This window comes from Mytilus edulis, chromosome 2 (genome assembly GCF_963676685.1).
Source record: "Mytilus edulis chromosome 2, xbMytEdul2.2, whole genome shotgun sequence".
Taxonomy (NCBI): domain Eukaryota; kingdom Metazoa; phylum Mollusca; class Bivalvia; order Mytilida; family Mytilidae; genus Mytilus; species Mytilus edulis.
In genome coordinates, this window is record NC_092345.1 from 74,704,568 (window position 1) to 74,730,313 (window position 25,746).

The 25,746-nt window shown below is 32.7% G+C and overlaps 2 protein-coding genes across 2 annotated transcripts; one reads left to right on the forward strand and one right to left on the reverse strand.

Annotated features, from left to right (window-relative positions):
• Positions 1–3,805: 3,805 nt before the first annotated feature.
• LOC139512932 (uncharacterized) lies at positions 3,806–20,192 on the reverse strand. Its single transcript, XM_071300917.1, has 4 exons — positions 20,120–20,192; positions 6,577–6,696; positions 5,554–5,697; positions 3,806–4,111 (listed from the first exon to the last, which is right to left on the reverse strand). The coding sequence occupies exons 2-4, from the start codon at positions 6,614–6,616 to the stop codon at positions 3,870–3,872; spliced, it is 426 nt and encodes a 141-aa protein (XP_071157018.1). The 5' UTR covers positions 6,617–6,696; positions 20,120–20,192; the 3' UTR covers positions 3,806–3,869.
• LOC139512930 (aspartate aminotransferase-like) lies at positions 12,799–25,634 on the forward strand. Its single transcript, XM_071300913.1, has 12 exons — positions 12,799–13,168; positions 14,179–14,313; positions 14,819–14,946; positions 15,291–15,354; positions 16,519–16,558; positions 19,521–19,611; positions 19,873–19,938; positions 20,436–20,549; positions 21,647–21,729; positions 23,847–24,000; positions 24,537–24,713; positions 25,307–25,634. The coding sequence occupies exons 1-12, from the start codon at positions 12,967–12,969 to the stop codon at positions 25,361–25,363; spliced, it is 1,311 nt and encodes a 436-aa protein (XP_071157014.1). The 5' UTR covers positions 12,799–12,966; the 3' UTR covers positions 25,364–25,634.
• The last annotated feature ends 112 nt before the right edge of the window (positions 25,635–25,746 follow it).

Sequence of the window (25,746 nt, forward strand, 5' to 3'; positions counted from 1 at the left end):
TGTTTGATTTGAATTTTTATTTATATTGTAACTTTCACAAAGTGCACTTTATGTGTAAGTTGAGACATGACGTAATACAAATACATTGAACAGATCACCTGCTTTTGTTAAATGTCTTATCGTTTGTAGTTGTAATTCTATATTTTTCAATTATTAAGTAAAAGTAAAGATAATTATCAACCAGTTCATTTATAAGATTTTAGTTTCTAGCAACTATATGTACACGATTTAGTTGTTTTACAGTTACATTTAGAAGAAATACCGACAAAGTTAGATAATACAATTAATTATCATTACTTACACAGTTCTATATTAATTTTCTTGTAATTGTTATAAAATACTTCAAATGACATAGTTACAAACCTGATCTTGAATTGTATCAAACTTTTAGAAATTTACCTGTGATTAAGGTGGCGCGGTAGTATTTGCTGGCCCATAAAGGATAATGATAGCCTTTTTAGAATTTTCACCACTTTCTAACACTGCAAAAAATTCTACATTCACAGTTAACTGAAGTACTTTCATTTTACTATTCAGAAATGAATTTTAATGTGTATCGATCATGACCTTTTACTTTTTTTGCTATTTTTAAAAACCTAAGGCCACTAGTGTTTTTAGGTCTTTTATCATGCAGTGAATACACAATTTAAAAAAATTCTCAAAAATTCATTTTCATCTGTTTGTAAAATTATTTCATATTTTTCTACACCTGATCCATTCCTCAGTTTGGGAAAGTGTGTTCAGTTGATACTGTATTGTTTGTCCAATCACACTGTTCAGATACACTTACTTAGGTAGGGTACACAAAAGAGCAACCTAAATTCTGGAATGCAAATACTACTGTGCCACCTTTAGTGGCGTTGATCCAGTCGTGAGAAAAAGGTTCATGGTTGTGTTGTGATGTTTTTGTGTGCTGTCGTAGGTTTTTTTACGTATTCATTTTTATCCAGTGGTTAGCATGTCGAAATGAACTATTCTATTGCTTATTTGTGTATTTCTCTGTCCTGAATGTTCTTGCATTTATTTTTACTGTATTCCTGTCAAATAATGTTGTCATTTTAGTGTTATATTAAAACATTGCCGTAAAAGCGCGAGGTTTGGCTAGCCACACAACAAGGTTCAACCCACCTTTTTTTCTTAAAATGTCCTGTACCAAGTCAGGAAAATTGCAGTTACTATCTTATAGTTCGTTTTTGTGTGTATTGCATTGTCGTTTGTTTTTTGTTGCACTTCAGTGTTTCTGTTGTTTCGTTGTTTTCCTCTTATAGTTGATGTGTTTCCCTCGGTTTTAGTTTTTAACCCAGATTTGTTTTCTCTCAATCGATTTATGACTTTCGAATATCGGTATACTACTGTTGCCTTTATTTAAAAAACAAATTATCTCCTAATTTAAAATATGATGTTAAGTAGTACAAATGATTATCAAAGGTACCAGGCTTCTCATTTAATACGCCAGACGCGTGTTTCGTCTGCATAAGACTCATCAATGACGCTCAGATCAAAATAGTTATAAAGCCAAACAATTACAGATTTGAAGAGTATTGAAGACCCAAAATTCCAAAAAGTATTGCCAAATACGGCTACGGTAATATATTCCTGGGATAAGAAAATCCTTAGTTTTTCGAAAAAATCAAACCTGTGGTCTTTATGGTCTCGGTTTCATGACCATTGACCGAGAATTTTAAGACATAGGTCTTTCTATATTTTGACCTTTTGGTCTACTTCATACACTATTATTCGGGACACATAATAATAATAAAAAGTCTTTTATGCTCGACAGCAAATGACAGAAGAGATCAACGACAATAAACTTGTGTACACCGGGAGTAGATATGTTTGCATTTATTTCATGTAAAAGCACATACAAGCCATAAAGTTTTTAAATCCGTACGGAAAAATCTTTTGTCTGAAATCGGTTGTGACATTTTGTAAACTGGAGGTAACAAATTATCTACTTCTAGCAAACGCACATGATTTCTGTGTCATTTGATCTCTTGTGGAGAGTTGTATCATTGGCAATTATACCTCACCTTCTTTTTATATTAGTGAATTAGTGTCAAGTTGCCTATAATTTTAAGCAAAATTGTACAAAAAAATACTTCACATCAGAGTAATAAAAGTTATCATAGGAGACCCGAAGTGGCCTTTTGTACACCGGGAATAGCTAATTAACTTTTATATTTCAAAAGGAAATACATAATCCATTAATTTCGGGAAAAAAGCGAAACTGCAAGTTGACACCGTAAGTGACTATTTCAAACTTCAAAAGTAGCTGATTATCCTAGGACTTCGTACACCTGAACAATCGACTACATATTTGTGGAATTAGTTCGATATTATATATCTTCTGATACCGTTTTTGTTTGAACTAAGGTTATTTATTTAGTTTGAAAGTTTATTTAAACCTTGATTATCAGAATGTGAAGTGGAAATACCTTCAATAGTTCTATGGATAGTTGGTTTTTATTCATATTGAAGTGTATTACCTTCGAAAAGATCAATACAGCTGAAAATAAGGATTTGTACGAAGTTTTAACTTTTTCAATATGTAGCCACTCCGGAACAAGATACGTACTAAAATATTCTGTTGAATACATGCCTTTTGTTTTTGTTGAAAGACTATGCTGATCCGACCGGCGCGGAACGTTTGCGCTTTTTCATAGGACATTTGCGCTTTTTATTTTGGACACTTGCGCTTCAAATCATAAAACATTTGCGCTTTTTAAAAATGGACATTTTCGCTTTTTACAAATTTGCGCTTTTGCAATTATTGATTTTTATCTCTATTCTCCCCTTTTATACGGGCTTGGGACCGGCTTGTTTGACCTTCAAGAATTAAAGTCATATTGTTTTTCATGATTAAAAATCGTTTCATATACTGTATATAGCACATTTCATAGCACAATCATATATGTTTTAAAGTTTATATACAGCTAAAAGTATACATTATAAAGACTTAAAAACAAGTAAAGTCATTACAGGTCAGTTTAGCTTCATAACTGAAGCCTAAAAGGAGTGAACATTAAGTTTATCATTCTCAATTCTGAACTAAGGTGCGTGTTCTTCAATGTAACGAATCTTAGTGTAATTCACCGACTGTTGTTCAAGGATACTTTTCAAAAAGATAAAAAAAAATATAGCAGGATGAGTCGAGTAGAACTTTTCATAATAGTGGGCATGGAAGTAGTTATCAAAGGTACCAGGATTATAATTTAGTACGCCAGACGCGCGTTTCGTCTACATAAGACTCATCAGTGACGCTCATATCAAAATATTTATTAAGCCAAACAAGTAAAAAGTTGAAGAGCATTGAGGATCCAAAATTCCAAAAAGTTGTGCCAAATACGGCTAAGGTAATCTATGCCTGGGATAAGAAAATCCTTAGTTTTCGAAAAATTCAAAGTTTTGTTAACAGGAAATTTGTAAAAATGACGAATTCTTGACCATTTGTCGTACTAATGACAAATATAAATTTATTAACGTAATCCCAATGATTACTCCGCATTGAAATTACAGGTAGAAGACTATAGGAATTAAAGCGCAAATGTCCGGTCAAATTAATACAGGTGAATCAAAATTTAAAGCGCAAACGTCCATAGTATTTGAAGCGCAAATGTCCTATCGTTTTACAGGTAAAAAAGCGCAAATGTCCCGTGCCGACAACCTAATTAAATGTATTAGATGCATAACTATTTTTAATAGAACAAACATTCTATTCAATTGACAATTATTGTAAACGGAAGATGAGAGCAAACGCGGACAATTATTGTACTTGAGAGGGAAGATAATTAAATTCATACACCAATCAAAACATTCATTTATATGTCACATTGTGTGATCATTCTTAATGTAGATTTTTAAATACAGTGTTAAATATCTCCATTGGATGATGGGGTGGCTGTAAAATCGACATCAAAGCTTTCATTTGAATACTCCACATTCAAAAACGAACCATTCCTACTTGTTTCAGATTGAGTAATGTTTCCTATAGATGGATGATAACCAATAATCATACAAGCTTGGCTGTATGTCGGCGGAATTGTTTCTATTGATAGTAGAGAATAAGTTGGTGGTGGACCATTGTGTACGGTTAGTGCGCTTCCTCTTCTATCTAAATAAAAATTCATACAAATAGTAATTATGTTGTCTAATGAGGAATACCATGTAAACCATACTTACTTTCATATTTGTTTTTCGTTCATTTTTTTACATAAATAAGGCCGTTAGTTTTCTCGTTTGAATTGTTTTACATTGTCTTATCGAGGCCTTTTAGCTCACTATGCGGTATGGGCTTTGCTCATTGTTGAAGGCACTACGGTGACCTATAGTTGTTAATGTCTGTGTCATTTTGGTCTTTTGTGGATAGTTGTCTCATTGGCAATCATACCACATCTTCTTTTTTATAATTAAGAACACTGGCATATCAGTTAACTGCTATAATCTGTTGTTATTTATGTATTATTGTCATTTTGTTTATCTTCTTTTGTTGCATCTTCTGACAGCGGACTCGGAATTCTCTTGAAGTGAATTTTAATGTGCGTATTGTTATGCGTTTAATTTTCTACATTGGCTAGAGGTATAATCTCATATATTGTTTAATCCCGCCGTAATTTTGCGCCTGTCCCAAGTCAGGAGCCTCTGGCCTTTGTTAGTCTTGTATGATTTTTTATTTTAATTTTTTTGTGTATAATTCGGAGTTAAGTATGACGTCCATTATCACTGAACTAGTATACCTATTTTTAAGAGGCCAGCTGAAGGACGCCTCCGGGTGCGGGAGTTTCTCGCTGCACTGAGACAATTGGTAGCCTTCGGTTGTTGTCTGCTTTATGGTCGGGTTGTTGTCGCTTTGACACATTCCCCATTTCCTTTCAATTTTATTAATGGACAATGTGAAAAAATGAATTAATAAATTCTTAAGTTTGTATTTTTTACCTATTATATGTCTGTTTGTTTTGTCCCCACATTAGTGTCAATATAATTTCATTTAATGCGACTGCCATACAAGTGAGCAGTACAGCTAGCTAAAAACACAGGTTTAAGCCACCGTATTCTACATAAAAAAATGCCTGTATCAATTCAGATGTACATGTATGACAGTTGATATCCATTCGCTGATGTGTTTGGTCTTTTGATTTTGCCATTTACTTTAGGGCTTTCCGTTTTGAACTTTCCTCGGTTTCTAGTATTTTTGTTATTTTACTTAATGATAAAATACCCACACATTCTCAAACACGTTTTACTTCACATCTGATCATACTTATTCGTGTTAGTTTATGTTCACATGTATACATGACTAAGAAGCACTTCTCTATTTACATCTAGAGTTAATTAGTTTTAGACTTTATAACTTTCTGGAGGTGATCATAATTATTTTCCTTTTCTGTTAAAAATAGCAATTTATGATTGATATTTCAAAAACATCAAACAAATCCTATATCGGTGTGGCATTTCTTCACTGTATTCACTACAACTACGCCTTTTAATTATTGTCAGAATGTTGGACTGTTCCTTATACAACATATTGTGTACGAAGACTAAATGTATCATACTCACATTCAGAGCCTGTACGACAACCTCTCACACGTCGTTTGATGACACCATAAAGTACCCTTACGATCATAATAGAAATAGCTACTCCAAAAACTCCAAAAACAGCATTAGTAATAAGGCCTTGTATATTTACTCCTTCATAATGTTCTAGAAAAGAGAAAAGATTTGAATAACTCAATTACATAACAGTAATACACACAAATCCATTCATATAAAATAAAAGAAAAGTACAGCAAACATCAATTAGACGGCCTCCATACAACACAAAAAGTCTATTGGTAAAATGTATAAGAGTATAGCATAATTAACCATGATGTTGCAGTGTAGAGTTTTAAACACGGTCAACATTGCCTTTCTTCATAATTATACTGTTATTCGTCAAATCCTCATTTTAGTTTCAAATCGAATGTAAAAATGTGCTCCTTAGTATAATCTATTCAAATGTGAATGTCATTGAAATGGAACTTCAAATGAAAGATTTTGTAATGTTTTCGTTTGTAACATGCTTTCATTGTGAAATTATGTAATATACACGAGACAGTGTCAGAATAATTATACATTAGATTGTGGCCCCTTAACTGGAAGAAGATAACTATTCAGGAGCGTCCAAATGACGGGAATTTATGCAACAATGTGTCACATAACAGTACGGTAGTTTAAACTCAAACCGTATAGTCAAGGTCTTTATCCTTCTGGTTGTTTTGCAACTTTTGAAAACTGTAGTTATTCAGTACTGATTTTCTCAAACTCGTATACCAATATAATGGAATTAGAGGCGACTTTGATACAAGTGAGAGATTTAGCTTTATAAAACCAGGTTCAAACCCCCATTTTCTACATAAGAAATGCCTTTAACAAGTCAGGAATATGACAGTTGTTATCCATTTGCTTGAGCTTTTGATTTTGCCAATTAATTAAGGACTTTCCTTTGTAAATTTTCCTCGGAGTTCAGTATTTTTGTGATTTTACTTTACACTATTAATGACACTTTTGTCACTTTTGTCCGTTTTAGATTTACTGTTTTACCTGAAGCTGTCACTGTTACGCCATTTGTTCTGTTTGTCATTATAGACCATTGTTCTACTTTCTTGTAGATTACTGTTAGATAGTCCTGACTGATAACCCGTACAATGTAGTTCACAATTTCTAAAAGTATAATTAGGAATGAAAGTAACACATAAATCTGAGAGTAGATATTTTGCATAGACTAAAGGAACTTTTCTTGAGAATAATATACTTTAATAATTTGAAAAACTCTAAGCAGAGCAGTTTTACTCATGTAAATACCACAACACTGGATATTAGGAGAATATTAAAACTATGGATGAACCAACGACGACCAACAATGCATCATAGCGTTGGTATTGGTCAACTTATACTATCAACACAAGACTCTGTTTTTTTAGTACCATTCAAATTCAATAATTGGCGTCAACAAAGAAAAAAAACCAAGGGAAATGTAACTATAATTGTAAATTTGGGGTAAAGGCTTGAATGATAAATTATAAAATGAGAGATACATTATAGTCAAATAAATACTTTCAAAAAGCCGTCTTATGCTTTCGATATAGATGGTACCATTAGCAAAAAAAATCAACCGATATCGACGTGGTGGAAGTAATCTATCATAATTATTACATCTTATTATTTCTAAACATAAAGCAACACATCTATATCAAGTTGTTACTAAACACCTTGATTAAAATTTATTTGGCTCTTTTAATTCTCCATAATTTTTTGAAAAAAAATAGATCTATAGTTGTTAATTTCTGTGTCATTTTGTCTCTTGTGGAGAGTTGTCTCATTGTCAATCACACCACATCTTTTTTTATACATGACCCTTTGGGCAAAAATATAATAGCAGTTTGACAAACACTAACTTTGGATGTGAGAAGCTGAAAAGAAGGTGATAAAAATTTTCTGCTGATATTTACAGTGAAATCTCCATGTAGACTAACTGTTGTGTTCCAGCTCGAATATACTGGTGCTAATTCACAACTTGGCAGTTTTCGAAGAGTCTTTCAATTTCTATTTCAATTTTCATCTTTCTAATTTCATGATTAAGATTTCGATCTTGCGAGTAAAATGAATACCACGGAAATCCGTTGAGGTAACAGCTATGCATCATTTAATTTATTTATTTTATCCTTTCTTTTTTTCGCTCTTCATACAGGTATTTTTATTTTCTTTGGTGGGTGGGCCTGGCCAGAATGTCAGATGTTCTTATATTAAACGAAAAGTACACGCTAAAGATACACAAATTTATCTGTGATTTAAGCATTTGTGAACTACGGTTGCCTAGGTTTATTGGCATACATAAATAACGCAAATCTCCTTTTATTTATATACCTTAAACAATCGGCTTTACCCTGAATGTAAATAAAAAAGCCGTTATGGTTAAGCTAAAAATAAGTTTATTTTCAACAACCATTTATCCTTTTAAAAAATCTCTTCAGGTATGACATGTGTAGCATGCATAAACTTAAAAAAAAAAACGTAAATAAAACTGTGCATCGAAAAAAAAACATGGCCGTTGGTAAGTTATTATACTTTTTCGTTGTTTTGGATTTCTTTTTCTATATAATGCATTCAATCATTCTAAAGCAGATTCACCAATAAGGGAGAAATAGTCTAGGCAATATATATATAATATTGGTTTAATAAGTTTTTGATTTTGACTTTTCAAAAGCGATCAAGGAAATTATCATCGGTCGTTCTTAAAATCTTTGACAAATTATCACAGTGCACTAGTTCAAGATTATTTATCATGCATTGCACCATGTACAAATTAATCTTTATAAAGTGGCTCCACTCAACAGGTCAATGTTTATAATAACACATGCACACGTAGGACATATAAGAAAAGTAAGCCCGAGTGACTTTAAGCGATAATAAATAAGTGACAAGTTCGCCAAAATATATGTAAGAGTTGGTATAGGTTTATTGGCACACATAAATAACGCAAATCTCCTTTTATTTATATACCTTAAACAATCGGCTTTACCCTGAATGTAAATAAAAAAGCCGTTATGGTAAGCCGTTATACAATAACATGTGCATGTTGTGGACAATGGGAGGCAACTCATTAATTTTACATCATGAATGTCCTCAAAAAGAAATTTTATGAAAAATCTAACTCCAAATATTTTCATTACTAAATGTTCGTCATAATACGTTACTTTGTTTTAAATTACTCAAGCTATAGCTTTCTATGACAATGGATCTCGACCTTGTGCCCACGATGGTATAGTTTTATATAAGAATTGAATGCTTCTTTCTGTAACTTCATTGGGGTGTAAAAGCGTTGACCGAAGTACATTTTGTATGAAGCGAGGAAGCGCTTCATTCTAAAAATGTGCGCATGGTCAACGCTTTTACAACTCTATGAAGTTACAAAAAGAAGCATTTAATACTTATAATTACATTTTATTTTAGCTTGGATCATGAAAACAAAGTTTTAATTTAATTTACATATGCACTTTATTGTGGGACCTCGTGTCATCGTGAATGGTACATTTTATTGTGTAATGCAATTGATTAAGGAATAATGTGAGATTGCAGTATAGCCAATCAGATATAACGTATTATAAGGAAACATACATCAAATGTGATTATTACTGTATACACTAACTCTTTAGTTGTAATTTTGCAGAAAATATTTTTTTTTTGTCTGAAAATAAACAATCATAACAGGATTCATTAACCATGAAAGTTAATAAATGGAAGAAAAAGTCTACTGACTAGACTAAGTCTTCGAATTCTCTTTGAACTGTCTCAGTAGCAATTGCAACTCTTTTTTCCGAGTAAGTTGACTAAAAATGAGGTGGTGATTGGAAACTAGGGGGTTAAAGAAACAAAAGTCAATGAAAAACAGAAAACGCTATTTCCAAATGAAAGACAAGAAAACAACAAATAGTAAAGCACACAGAAAATCAAAAATTAAAATGCGTATTGTTGACATCAATCAAATTTTATTGAAATTTCTCAAAATATTTCAATCGGATTTGAACAGTGAAGATTTCATAACTATTATGAAATTGTAACAGGCAATGTAAAGTACAAATAATATCTACGTATTGATGCCTGCATAAGTTATAATGTCAGTTTCATGGGGTGTTTTTATACAAAGAATAATATCTCTTTTCACCGGTCATTTTTTTATGAAAAGCGTTGGATCTAATGATTTTAATCTGTCTTTAAAGTTAAAAATAAAAAATACTTATTTCATGGTAAGAGCAATTAAATGTTAATTTCATGGTTAGAGCAGTTAAATGTTGCATACTTGTGCAATGAAGACCTATCGGTGACCTTCTGCTGTTGTCTGTTCTATAGTCGGGTTGTTGTCTCTTTGACATATTCCCCATTTCCATTCTCAATGTTATTGTATAACTTAACAGTGGGGCTTAGGTTGTTCACCTATGTACTCTGATTCTCTATCAAAACTCCTTATATTTTCAGTTTGTGCGTCCATTTTTCCGTCTGTCCCGCTTCAGGTTAAAGTTTTTGGTCAAAGTAGTTTTTGATGACGTTGAAAACAAGTAAAAAAAGCACGGTGTGACATTATTACTAGACAAAAGTAGTCGCTGACTGTGTCGTTAATACTTCCGACATGTGATCGAAAATGGGTTAAAAAAACAAAAACCTGAACAGTAGATTTTAATGTTATATAGTATTTTTTGTACTATTATAATTTCAAATTTTCTTCCCACCAAAACTGTATAATAGGACTTATCATACTTGTAACAAAAATTTAAAAAACGGCGTTTTGTGACAATTTGACTAGACAAAAACAAAAAGATCGCGTTTATTTTTTTTTCAATATTTTCTCTTGAAACTTCGACACAATATTTTTTTTCATACACTTAGAAAAAAAGTTTTCTCGTTTGAATAAAATTTCATATCGTAGAAAAGACTGCAACTGCCTATTACTTTTCATAAGACACTTAACAAATACACCAAAACGTCAGAAAACGGCGAGTGAGACATTTCAACGGATTTAATAAAATGAACAATTTAGGACATAATTTAAACAATACTTACTTATTGAAGACATAGAAAGTTGTATATTTATTGTATAATTTTGACACAGGAAGGGTGGATATGTAAATTGTGGTTTGGACCTGCAGCATTCGTTCGAATTTTGAAGAGCTCTAAAAAATATGCGAGATTTGGGTTTTGTGACAGAAATACAAATTTCAAAAAATCATTAATTCTGCCACGATCTTTTGAAATATTGTAACACAACTTTTTATTTTTTTTTCCTTATTAATATACGGAATAAAAAGATATATCGTTTTCGGAATAATCTATTTGAATTACCTTTAAAAATCACTCTTAACTTCACCCCTATCCATATTTTTTTCAATTTTCGGCTTGGCCACAAAACAAAGTGAACTTTTCGTCCTGGTCAGACTCGTCCAGTTAACGATGACGTCATAAATAAAACATACACCATTAACACCAAAGACTACTCTTGCTAGGTGTACAACTTTTTTTTAATAAGTTTAAAAAATGACAAGAATAACTTCAAAGCAACGCTGATCATATGTCGCGGTGTTACTTGTCTACACGCTCAAAATCAGTGTTATTAGGGATCATTCGAGTAACAAAATGAATAAAAGTATTGATTTTAAGGAATATTCCATTTCTACTTTTAATTACGCACATTTTGATATATACATTTATATAGTTATCAATTCCGAAACTTCTAACAAATGCAATAAAGGCGAACTTGAAAGCAAAACCCGTATTATCACCAACACCGTACGCGACGTCAGTACACATGTTCCCTGTGATATGATCTTTCTAATTTTAATGCCAAATTAGAGTTTTACCTCAATATCACGATCCACTGAACAAGATAGTGCGAGTTGGTCATCCGAGTACTATGGACACAATCATTCTTGTTTATTCCTAAAAATCCTGATAGATACTTTCTTTTCGAAAACACTACACTTTCTTTAATATTTCTTCTATCATCTAATCATCTTCTGACAGAAAAAAAACAGAATGTGGGTTAACGTCCATAGAACTTCTAAATAAAACCAAACAAGTATCTAAAATGACCTAACGGTCTTCGGTGAAATGAACATATTTCGTTGCTTCTATAGGATAAGGCCTGGTAAGAAGTTTAAAAAATAAGGGGATGTAGTATAATTGCCAATGAGACAAATATCCTACACAGTGCAAATGATGTGGATGTAAGCAATTAAAGGCAAACCGTAAGGCCGTCAATAACAAGAAAAAGACAAACTGTGTGGTCACTATAAAAAGCCCCGACATGAAAAAGTGAAACAATTCAATTGAGAAAACTAACGGCATAAATCATAACAAAACAGTTTACGAAAAACAATTATGACAGACATGAACCAACAACAACCAACGAACTATTGGGTCCTGACACTTGGGACAGGTACATACAGAGTGTGGCGGCGTTTAATATGTTGTGTGAGCGCTCAACCTTCCCCTTAACCTGTGAAAGTTGTGTTTCAGTACAACATAAGAACAAACTATAGAAATCAGTTCAAAAAGGCTAAACTCATCAGATGGATACAAAAAAAAAAAAAAAATACGTCTAACGTTAACACAAAGTGGACTGGTACTTGTACATCCCAAAAACAAGAAGACACTATAGGTACAGATCTGGAAGTACTCGCAGTTACTGACAGCTAGTGCAAAGCCATGAACAACTAATAAAAAATCATGTATCTGAGACCAAAATCTCAATCAGTATTCATCCAACGTCCAATGGATTTAGTGAAAGGTGTTATAGACAGTCAGAAAAATACATGACCTTGTGCAAACTATAATTATCGTTAGATTGTAGTACATGTACCGTGTAAGTACATAATTTGTGTCTGTAATATTCAAAACTATACAATACTTAACCAAAAGTGAACTAGTTCAATACATCGTTTTGATAATATAGTGTCAATTTATTTATCAATGTTTATATAAATATTCTCTCAGATCCTCTCACAATGTTCGAAACCGACACAAAAAAAACCACATGCTTATTACTTGTCTGGAATTGAAGATCATTAAAACATTGCCGCATGGAAATAGTCATGATGTATTAAATCGAGCTGCAAACAAATCGATTTCCTTTCATTAGTTATGCACTATATGTTCTTTAGACCTGAATGTAGCTTATTCTGCATTACCATGATTACGCATTAATCATGTTAATACGATGACAATATGCATCGTATCATGCAAAAGGTTTTTATGTTAAAAATAGAATTGTATAGTGTGTGTACTTCATGTACTTTTCAATAGATAGTTAAAGCTCAAATTACAAATCTTTTCTTAACTAAGATTTAAACAGTTCAACTTCAAGTGTCAGATAAAGATTTGTGTGAATACATAGCACACTTTACAATCAATATAGTGACCACGGAGGCGAAAGTGACAACAATGGACGATCTTGTACGACCCGACCTACAGAATTATTCTCCAGCGTCAAATCTGTCTTTAAATGAAGAAATTCGGAAAAGATTAGCTGCAGGAGAAACCATATATCACTTTGCTTTCGGTCAGTCACCATTTCCTGTCATTGAAACAGCTGTTGAGGCCCTAAAGGAGTATGCAGGAGAAAATGCTTATTTACCAGTTGCAGGTAAACATAACACACTTTTGTTATAACTTAATATATTATTTTTTTTTAAATTTTACTTCAAACTCATATGAAAAAATTACTTTCATACATTGAGAGGCATTATTTTAGCCGGTATACCGGTATATACATTACATAACTTGTCTGTTGTTTATTCAATAAGTATGTGAGCTTCTACTATCATTGTATCTAGTGAACGTCGAGTACTTCTGAACTGAATAGCCAACTTAGTTACCAATACATACAGTTTATCAGGTTTTTATACCGTATACATATCAATTCACTTATCTTTGTCCTTTATACAAAAGTCAATATATAACTTTATCACGTTTAGGTTTATTACGTCCTTGCCGTTAATCGGGTACACATACTAAATCAAACAAAGACAGGTTTAAGAAATAGTTATCAACTGGTATCCATAAGAAAGTAAATACGTGTAGATGATTTGAAAGAAAGATGAGTTACTAACATACATGTATACTGTACGCTTGCGAAATAGAATGTTGTTTATGTGCATGGCGCGAAAACATGATAAAATATGAACACAAGGTATTTGCCAGAACATTTTGACTGTACAACAGACCACACTAACAAAAAAAAGTATAACAGTGAAACCTGGCTAACCAAATCCTGCATAAACAAGAAAACTGTGTACCAAACATATTCTTAAGCCCCGTCATATCAAATTGTATACGTTGTGGAACCTGATAAAACCGAACATCGGCAAAAATCGAACAAAAAATTAAGTCCCGAACAGGTTCGGTTTAAACAGGTTTCACTGTACTGCTCTGCTTCGGAAAAATAGATACGTAATACATGTAACAAAGACAAGAAACAAAACATGGTCCATATAACCCGCTATGGTACATATAACTAGTATGTTTACAGTTAAGATAAAACAAAAAAAAAGGACCTCGAATGGGCATCCTGAATTCGTATGTCATTTATAGTCCATTTTGTTGAAACATAACAAAACGAACATGACTGGTAGGTTTTATGATTTTTAATTTCAGGAACATTGGAACTCCGTCAATCGATAGCAAAATTCCATAAACACTTCGAAGATTTAGATATTGACCCAGACAATATTATCGTTGCGCCTGGAAGTAAAGAACTAATATTTCTCCTGCTACAAATATTTAACGGAGGTAGGGTAGTAATAACTCGCTGCATATCATTAAGTTGTTTACCATGTTTAAGTAATGGAAAAAAGGACTATTTCACGTTAAAAGTGGAGACTGGTCTTTTTCTGACGGATTTTTTTTTCTCAAATGCATCACAGTGAAATGAAGAGATTGGGTGACTGTCAACATGAAGCATGACAATTTGTTAATATGCAGATCTCTTTCATTTAAATAATTGATAACATTTCTCACATGAATCATTAATTCCCAACAAATGAAGTTAAAATAACAAATTGTATCGAAACTAGATCTCGCGTTGAAGAATTTTTTTGAAGAAGACTCTTTTATTATTTTTTATTATCGTTCAAACACCAAATTCAAGAAAAATGGCAAACCTAGTAAATTTTATGATTCTTGATTACGCAAGACTTAGTTTAAGGAAGTATTTTAAAAATATTGTGTAACCAACATAAATGTGCAAATCATTAATTTTTAATATTAATGTCATTAATATAGAATGAATTTGTAGACGTATTGATAATATCGCCGTCTTGGACAACATACCATCCCCAAGCAAAACTGTCTTACCATAAACCAATCATTGTGAACACAACTTTAGACAAAGAATGGAAGATAACACCAGAGGATATCGAAAAGGTATCAATTATTAGATATATTTCATGAACATATTGATTTCCCTCCTCGTGTTACATGAAATCGTTGAAATATTATGCCAATAAATGAAAACTGATTAAAATACAGATCATGTTTCCTCGCTTCGCTTTTTTAAAAACAGTTTGGATAAAATACCGCAAATAGTAAGAAATCTTAAACATAAAAAAAATACAATGTTAACTTATCAGATACGATTTTTCAACTCTCGGCACTGCAATTTAAAAAAATGTAAATTGTGAAGTTTGCCGATTGTTTTTAATATTTAATATTTAGAAGCCAGTACAAGTGATCGTGAACTGAACTGTTACATTCTTTTTCATTTTTAGGTCGTTAGAGAAAATGAAATTCATAAAAACAGAATAATCATTATGAACAATCCAGATAATCCATGTAAGTTAGCATCTTAGTAGAAGGTAAAGTCACAAAAATACTGAACTCTGAGTAAAATTCAAAACGGAAAGTCCCTAATCCAATGACAAAATCAAAAGCTCAAACACATTAAACGAATGGATTACACATCTTAACTATGCACATAATAACAACCATATTATGACTTAAAGTCTATAGGTAGCACGGTAGTATTTGCATTCCAGAATTTAGGGTACTCCTTTGTGTACCCTACCTAAGTCAATGTATCTGAACAGTGTAATTGGACAAAAAGTACAGTATCAACGAAACATATTTTCCCAAACTGAGGGATGAATCAGATGTAGAAAAATATGAAAGAACTTTACATAGAGATCAAAATGACTTTTTCAGAATATTTTTAAATTTTGTATTCACTGCACGATAAAAGACCTAAATGCATTAGTGGCCTTAGGTTTTTAAAAATAGAAGAAAAAAGTAATCGTTCATGATACACATTCAAATTCATTTCTTAATAGAAATGAAAGTACTTCAGTTTAATAACTGTGATTGTAGAAGTTTTGGCAGTGTTAGAAACTGGTGAACATTCTAAAAAGGCTATCATTATCCCTTATGGACCAGGAAATACTACCGTACCACCTGTATTCACATTTTGTTTTAAATAATACCAGATCGACTATCAAATATATAAAACACTTTTATTTTAAGAAAATATGATTGTAGATTAAACCTGCGTTCAATTGAGAAGGAAAGCTGTTTGGTAAAACTGCAAAATTCATCTATAATAATGCTTAAATTCTTGATGTCAAATTTTCCACAGATGCATTTCTCATTGACGTTCGTCCTCTACCTCTGGTTCTTTATATCTCTTGAATACTCGTAAATACTGGTTGATAACCGAGAATATCATCGTCACATTATAAATATCATTTTCTTCAAAATCTATGTTTTTTTGTAGGATATAATGCCTTTACACAAATAACAAACAAGTATACTTTTAGGGTCAACAAAAGTGCACATTCATTTTTTTATTACCAATAACGCATGTGAAAACATTGTATTGTAAACCATCGTCATATTCTGGATACTAGTACACGAATACACCAAATAACGTATGTTTGAACGGATACATGTAACAAGTGTGTATTATTTAATTGGGTTCATGTCATAAGCAATTTCGTATTTTAGCAGGAACCAGTTATACAAGAGAAGAACTTAAAAAATTAAGGTATGTATGTTGGAAAAAAAGAGACAAAAGAAACTATTTCAATGGACCAATGTGACATTATATCATTTGTTTTGAAACATGTACTTTCTTTATATTGATACATGTAAATCAAAAGACAGACGTATAACGGAGTCGTACATATAGCTTTGGTCTACGTCAATATTTACAATATTTTTAAGTTCGACACATTTATGTGAATTTGCAAATAACCAATAGAAATGGGACACAGTTAATTTAAGGAAAAAGTATAGTAAATGGCTTTTTACATCTCGTATACGGTATGGAGTTTGCTCATTATTGAAAGCCGTACAGTGACCTATAATTGCTTATCTTCTGAGTTATTTGCTCTCTGATGAAAAGTTGTCTCATTGGTAATCATACGACATCGATTTATTTTTAAATGTCACAGATTTTGTTAACATTTTGCATTTAACTTTGGTTCGTCAAATTATAAATAAAAACAAGAATATGTCCATAATACACGGATGCCCCACTCGCACTATCATTGTCTATGTTCAGTGGACCGTGAAATTTTCGATAAAATCTCGAATTTGGCATTACATTATGCCCGCGTCACACTGTCCCGATTTTTATATACGATGGAAACCCGAATGCGAAAATTGTAAGTTCGTACGATGTTGGTCCCGATCTCGTTAAAATACCAAAAATGAAGGCTACACGATGGATTACGATGATGGCGCGATGGCCATACGATGTCTAAAAGACGTTGGTTCTAAAGATAATATTAAAGGTATTTCCAGTTGCTGAATGTTTTGGTTGATTTCTAAAAAAATAGTTTATGTATCAAATATGGATATTCAGTTTACCATTTTCTGCATGTGTCATATACAAATATAGTGTCCATATTTGTCCCCAATGTGTTACATACGAGGGGATGCCACGCTCGGCATTGCCTTGTTTGAACTGTAAAATGTGTGCACTAGTCTGAATAATCACCAATAATTATGCCCATCATCCCATGTTTACTGATCTATCTTAAAGGTAAGGTAATGGGTGTTCGTTGATGGCTTTTATTCAAAAAGAGCTCTTTCCAGGAGAATATCATATTAATAATATAGACAAAAGGAAGGATGTGGGGAAAGCAACAAATGCGGCAAAATATGACATATAGAAAACAAAATGGTTATGGAGTAAACATTCGTGTGACAACAACTCAGACGATACATAAAAATTCAGAATAATGAAGAAAAAGATGGTTTCCCTATATACGTGTACCTGCAGTGTTGGTGTACGAGGCGCGTTTATGATTTTCATTATGTTACTTGATATGAAAAATTGACAAAAAATAATATTTTACTTGTAAAAGTAAATCCTGAGCCTGTTATAGCTGCTCTTCTTGTTCCATTTGAATTAATAGAAACAACGCTGTCGCCTTTCTTGTTCTCATAGAATCATATGATATGAGCTCCATGTTTTGTGAACGTCTTTCTGAACTGTCGTATTAGACTGACCAGTGCATATCGCGCATGGCACTTAAAATGTATTTTAGCGCGAAAATTAACTTACATTTAGCTTGAAATATTGCCATCGTAGTTCCATCTTGTCGCCTTCGTACTTTTATTCGATGGCAACACGACGGGATTATGAGGTCTTCACGAAGTCGTGTTGTCATCGTAAGACCTTCAGGTAGCTTCATGATTCATTCGTGTAGACATCGTAATGTCAAAACTGCCCGATGGAAACGATAGAAACACGAATGCAATACGATGTTCAAAGATGCATTCCCGGTTACATTACGATGGTGAGGATGGTGATACGAACTCAATACGAACCCTCAACATCGGACGCACCTTCGGGGATTTTTTAACATGTTAAAAAATTTAGAACCCTTCCCGAAGTTGTCCCCGAAGGCTAGAAAAAGTGGCCGATGGTTCTACGATGATTAAAGATTGCACTACGAATAGCCCGATCTGGATACGATCAGTCCCGATTTTGAAAATTTCCATAATCGTGTTGCCATCGGCGTAAAAATCGGGACAGTGTGACGCGGGCATTAAAAATATCGATTCATGGAGAACATGTGTTTCAAGTTGATTGGACTTCAACTTCACCGAAATCTACCGTAACTTTAACCTGGAGCGCGAAAGACAAGCGAACGAACGAACGGACAGACGACCGAATGGACGGACGGACAACTTATGCCCCTATGTGGGATACAATAAGGGAGATATTTTTTTCAGTTGTAGTTCAACATGCCAAAGTTGTATACCAAACTTTACCAACATCTGTGTGACAAAGTCAATTCACTGTTAATTGACTGTATAGTAAGGCAGTAGTAGAAATCTAGTAGCTGGACGTGATGGCTTTGTTTGAACTTTCAGTTAAATGAATTTATCTGTACACGGGTACACAAAAAACACTCTAGCAGCACTGCTGAATGGTCTGACATTTTGATAATTAATTTTAAAGAGTATTTGATTGCAGGGGGCGACACATTCGTGAAATTTTCAGTTAAAATAATATTTTTGTTTCATTTTTACTCAAAACTTTTCTGTTTCTAGATTTTGCATGAGACAAACTCGCATCATAATCTACATAATGCTTTTATGTACGTAGGAGTGGTATGATTGCAAATGGGATAAGTTTAACTATATACTATAGTCGAAAATGATGTAGATGTAAACAACTATTGAGTCAATAACTACTATAAATATATCAAACTTAACACACAGGCGGATCCAAGGGGGGGTGGGGTGGGGCTGCCCCCCCCCCCCCGTTTGATGGGAAAAATTTGGTTAATTATATAGGGAATCATTGAAGCATGACTGGAGCGGCCCCCCTTTTAGGTCAGTCAGCCCCCCCCCCCCCCCCCCCCCCCCTTAGGAAAAGTTCTGGATCCGCCACTGTAACATGCTATGAAAATGAATTACACATTTGACTATAAAAGTAAAATTTAAACTTTCATTAATTATTTTGACACATGTATTTTTTTTTATTACAGCGATTGTTTCCGTCTACATAACATACTTGTGTTGAGTGATGAGATTTACGGTCGACTTCATTATCATCAAGATCACACCTCCATTTTAAAGGTACGACTGATGTGTCTAATGTGCTGTTAAATAACCTTACACAGTTGTCATTTATATGTCACAGTGCCCTGTCAAATGTTGTTAAGATACATTATTACTTTCAAAAGAATACTTCTAGTCTATTTTTGGTTTAACTTAATTGCACTTTTTGGTGACTGTGCTTTATCTCTATTGCACAAAACCATTATATAATTCCGCTTGATTCAAACCATAACACACATTCAGATCTTACCTTAACATTGAATATTGTTTATTTTTTAGTATTATCCTGAGGGTACAATATTAAGTACTGGTTTGTCCAAATGGGCCAGTGCTGGAGGATGGCGAGTAAGTTAACCAGTATATAAAAGTATGTATTCAAATCACGTATTTCAATATATGTGTTAGGATGGTATGTCGATATTTTCGAAAAGCAAGGATTATACTGAATCTTTTATATTCCTACCATTAAACAACATGCAAGTTTATTTAATGATTTGTAAATAAAGTTTATATACATTGTACATACCTGTTTGTAATGGTAATATAGGTTGACAGCTTGACCTATTTTATTTTTACATTCACTTGTGAGGTTACATTTTTGATTCGCTGATACAAAATTAAACACAGTCTTACACGAAAAAAAAGTTTCTGTTCCGATGACAAAATGGAACTGCAGCGTTAATGTTTCACAGAAGTCATTGGAAATACTATCCTTCATTGTTTGTATTCAGTACGGCATTGATTCCAGACAAAAATGTAGTTAGATGAACAAGTTATAATGTGTCAATGATTATAGATAAACCCAAGGAATAATATCATATTAAAATGTATGTCTTTCGTAGGTTGGTTATCATGTTTTCCCTACAGAGCTTTCATCCTTAAAGAAAGCTGTACGTAGTGCTGCCAGCCACACATACAGCTGTTGTCCAGCTCCAATGCAGTATGCTATAACAAAGGTAGTATTTATAGTTTTGGTTATTTTAGTTAAATAGTGTTCGTAAATAGTTATTAAACTTTAAGGTAAACTAGCATATAAGTTTAACTGTTATATAATGAATAATTTACAACAAATTAAAATCAAAATTGAACAGAGTTTACATAAGAATGTGTGCAGAAAAATAGTTTTTATTCGAATGCTTCCGACTGTTTGCGGTTTGATTTATAGACCATCATTATGAAGATAATTAGTTCGATAGGGTATCATTACCTCAGCAGTCAGAGTAACGATGCTGGCCTAATTTATAACGTACATTTCTAAAATTCCCCGTTAAGAGTTCGTATAGAAACTAAAGTTACAATTCTCTTAGTCAAAATTGACCTTGATTGAATTTGACTATTCTTGAAATATACTTGAATCATATAACTCCCAACGTATCTGCGTATTTTTACAATGAACATCCCTGGGATCCAAATATTTAGGTTTGAGAGTTCTTTTCAAACGTAAATACGAAAAGCTCGTCAGACGCACGAAACATATTTAGTATCATTTTCATTATCTTTTGAATAAACCAACCTTAAATAAGTATTAAAATATATACATATTGCCAATGTCCATCTATCATGATATTCGATTGGAGGATGTTTCGTCTCCGAGGGTATCACCAGCCGAGTAGTCAGCACTTGACATGAATATCAATTATATGTAGATATAGGAAGATGTTGTATGAGTGCCAATGAGACAACTCTCCATCCACATAACAATATATAAAAGTAAACCATTATATATGGTCAATTTTATAAATTTCCTGTTTACAAAACTAACTTTAAGGTTTTTCTTATCCCAGACATAGATTATCTTAGCCGTATTTGGCACAACTTTAGGATATTAAATTATAATCCTGGTACCTTTGATAACTATTGCAGTCATTTATCAGTATTTCATTTCGTTCATTTCGGCTTGAAACAATTAAATATATGGGTTAACTAAAACCGATATCGACATGTACCATTAATCTGCTAGATGAGACGCAAAGAGAAATCTAGTACATTTGAAGATATTTTGTATATTGTATTTTACAATAAAGGTAGTAATTTCATTTATTTTAAATTTTAGATGTTTCAAGATCTTGATGCAATAGACAGTTACACGAAGCATTGTTCAAGGATTATGATGACCGTAGGAAACTATTGTCAACGGTAATTAAAGCATTAATACATGTCGTAAGCTAATTTTGACACGGAATTTCATCGAAGCAAATTGTACAAGAAAATCAAAGTTATATTACAATAAAATATCAAGATTTAAAAAATATATTGAAAACAGAAATCTGATGCATCATTTTTCAGTTTAATTGTAATGAGTAAAGACAAGGGTAACTACATTATTGACCATGTCTCTAAACGCGTTGGTAATTGACCTGTTGATGTGTTTCAATTTTAAGATAACACTATGACGGCTGAAAAACAAAAGTAAAACGAAACTGAGCAACCCGACTTTCCCAACAACATCGGTCATGAATTCAAGATTATGAATTGTAAACAGTCCATATATCAGTCTGTTTATAATTTGCATTGATTTATTTTTAAATGGAGAATATATAACTTGGTTGTGACAACTACAAATTAATCGTTTTAAAAGATCATTTAACATGATGATTTGCTATATGCTGAAACTCCATAGCGTGAAATTCCATAGCGGTGAACCAAATCACGATATCATATGTGAAACGGTAAAAGGAATGACATTCATTTAACTACTACGAGCCTCCAGTTGAATAATTTAGTACATGTATAGCAATGAGTCTTTCTACCTTAACGCACACCACATTACTTATCAAAAAGTAAAATAACAAAAAAAAACACCGAACTCCAAGGAAAATTCAATACCGGAAGAACCGTGGAGATAACCTTTCACCAAATCTGTCAGAATCTGTCAGGAGAACTGTTCTAGAACAGTATGTAGAATGCCATCTTAACACCTTTCAGGCAGTTCTAGCTAAAACAGTTCTGACCTAGACCTGATTAGGTCAGTTCTACCTAGAACTGATTTACACAGTTCTACGACTAGAACAGGTCTACGACTACAACATTTCTTCGATTAGAATTGATTTGGTCAGTTCTACGGCTAGAATTGATTCATAGTCAGTTCAATCCATAGAACAGTTTTAAAAACTCCTCGTCTTACAAGAAGTTAAGTCAAACGAATAGAATATATATTAAAAAATTATATTTCTACAATCCTGACTGGTTTGGTCAGTTTTACGCCTAGAACAGTTTTAGACAGTTCTGCTGACAGTTCTACGATTAGAACTGATTTAGTCAGTTTTGCTGATAGTTCTACGACGAGAACTGATTTGGACAGTTCTAGCCTAGGACTGATCCTGACAGTTTAACCTAGAACTGATTTGGTCAGTTCTACTTAGAACTGATTTGATCGGTTCTACCTAGAACTGATTTTGACAGTTCTACTTATAACAGTTCTAGGGTAGAACTGTTCTAGGACAGTTTACTTACTTACTTACTTAGTCTTTGCTATGCCTTATGGCACATAGGGCAATGGTATAGGACAGTTTAGATCAGTTCTATGACAGATAATTCTGACAGTCCTAATGAGAAGTTAGATGTGATCTCCACTGTACTTTGTCAAATGGCAATATCAAAAGCTCAAACACATCAAACGAATGGAAAACAAATGAAAAACAAATGCAACATTTTAACTTGGTACAGGCATTTCTTTATGTTGAAAATGATGGATTAAACTTGATTTTAGAGCTAGCTAAACCTCTAATTTGTAGGACAGTCGCATAGAATTTCATCATATTGGCAACAGTGTGTTAACAAAATAAAGGAGGGATGTGACATTTCAAATCTCTGCGAAAAGCACTAGTAAAATACAAATTACCTGATGGTAGAAATTAACGTAACGGAAAGGACGAAGATTCAGATTCAAATTATGCATTTACATCTAAATTAACTCATCATAGATACCAGGACTAAACTTTATATTTTCGTCAGACGCGCATTTCGTCTACAAAAGAATCAGCAGTTATGCTTGAATCCAAAAAAGTTAAAAAGGCCAAATAAAGTACGAAGTTGAAGAGCATTGAGAACCAAAATTCCTAAAAGTTTTGCCAAATACAGCAAGGTAATCTATTAAAATAAAATACCATGTTAATGTGTAATCACTGGCATTAATAACGTTGCCTATAAAATAATGTCTAAGTACTAGTAAATTTGGTTTCAACTGTTTACCACTTGTTGAACTATAGTCTGGTTGATTTTATAGCATCTATTGAAAATTCTAATTTTTCAAGGGAATTAACATCTGTTGGCGTGAGATGTGTCGTGCCTAAAAGTGGATACTACATATTCCCTGATTTTGAAATTATGAGACCTTTGTTGAACAAACGTGGAATTACTACGTGTGAACAGATGTGTAAAGCTATGACTGCCGAATGTTCCGTTGTGGTAAGTCAATTCTAAATTATGAACATAAATGATGGTGGAGCACACACAAACAATCCTTCTAGGTAATGTAATCTCGTCAACCTCCTTGCCTGTCCTTGTAACATTGCCGAATACAACTGCAATTATCATACATGTTTTACTTGTGACCAACACGTCGTGTTCTGAAATTAATACTTTATATATTTGGTATAAAATACTGACGCAATTTGGGAAAATACCGAAGTGCAATCAAAAACTCAGGCAAATAAACACGGAAAACATGATGCACAAGAGAAGAAGTATGAATAGTCAAACACCTATACAGAATTGTCAATGTTCTCGTATTCTCCAATATTGTAAGCACATTGTTCTGGTGCCCCTAATGGTTACCTTAGTGTTACTCAAGTCCTGTAATGTTATCATTTTCTTCACAAAATTTTATGTTTTTATCATGCTTTTCTATGAGTTAGAATGAATTGAAGTATTCTAAGCGAAATATCTGTTTCAACATCATTATCACAATTTAACAATATGCAATTGTTTAATGGTTAATCTAGGTAATGGCTGGCGGTCCTGCTTTTCTGAGACCGGTGGAAGAGCTGACGACAAGACTTTGCTATGTACCATTTGATGGAAAAGGAGCGTTACAGGCTAGTAGAAAACTAGGTCTGGAAAAACCACTTCCGGAAAAGTTTGTGCAGGAGTATTGCACACCTGTTTATGATGGAATACAAGTAAGGATAAACATGGTTGCATCCTGTTTAATATAGTATTAATCTCTTTTAATTGTTTAGATTTACAATGCCAAAAAGAATATCTACGGTAGTAATGTTCACATTGATATTAAAGGATTTTCATTTTTCCTCAAATGTCCTTCTTTACCGTAAGAATTTATTATAGGGCTACAATAAGACAGTTAATGAAAACAAAATTAAAACACGGGATACGCTTTTCAACAGGCAACAAAATATTGCATTAAATTAATAAAAAAAAGCAACGACTGTCATGACAGTTTTGTGTTTCTGAGGAAAAGTCTTTCTTTCCATGGAAAACATGGTGAGTTCATGATAAAGGTACTTTTAGATGGTAGTACGCTGGTGTATTAAGTCACTTCGTACAAATGTCTTCTAATATAAAACTTTTTAAACTGACGACTTAACTATAAAAGATTAATAAGTATTTTGGTTTACATTAACCAAACTTTTTAAATGGCTATTGGTTTTTTTTCATATGTGTTGTTCATTTAATAAGAACTTGTAAGCTTTGATGAATGTTTCGGTAACCATGAAGACGCATGCTATTTACTTTGTAATACTTTTCTTTGTAGGCTTTGAAGACCTGGGTTATGAAACATTCCGAACAACATGTAAACAATATACGATGATCCATTACACGTATTTCCTTTAAGTTATTCCGAATAAACATTGTTTCTGCTTGAAGAAGGATTAATCATAACAATACCGATATGTTTATATATATACATTTGCTTTAGTTAAAAATATTCGACGTGTATTTATTTACACCCTTTACTTGATCTTTTTTTTGTTTTTGTCTCAATGTCAATTATGCGGTTCCTCATTTCTTTTATACATGATTTGATGTTGTTTGCACGAATAATAAATCTGACTTGTTGCATTAAATGACAAAAATTCAAATTAATCTGATTTGCACAAAAAAAATCTTTATTTTTTAGCCAATCCTGATTTGAAAAAGAAAATTTGGCTGAGTTTGTGTTTATTTTTTTGTAAATTAATTTATCTAATGTCT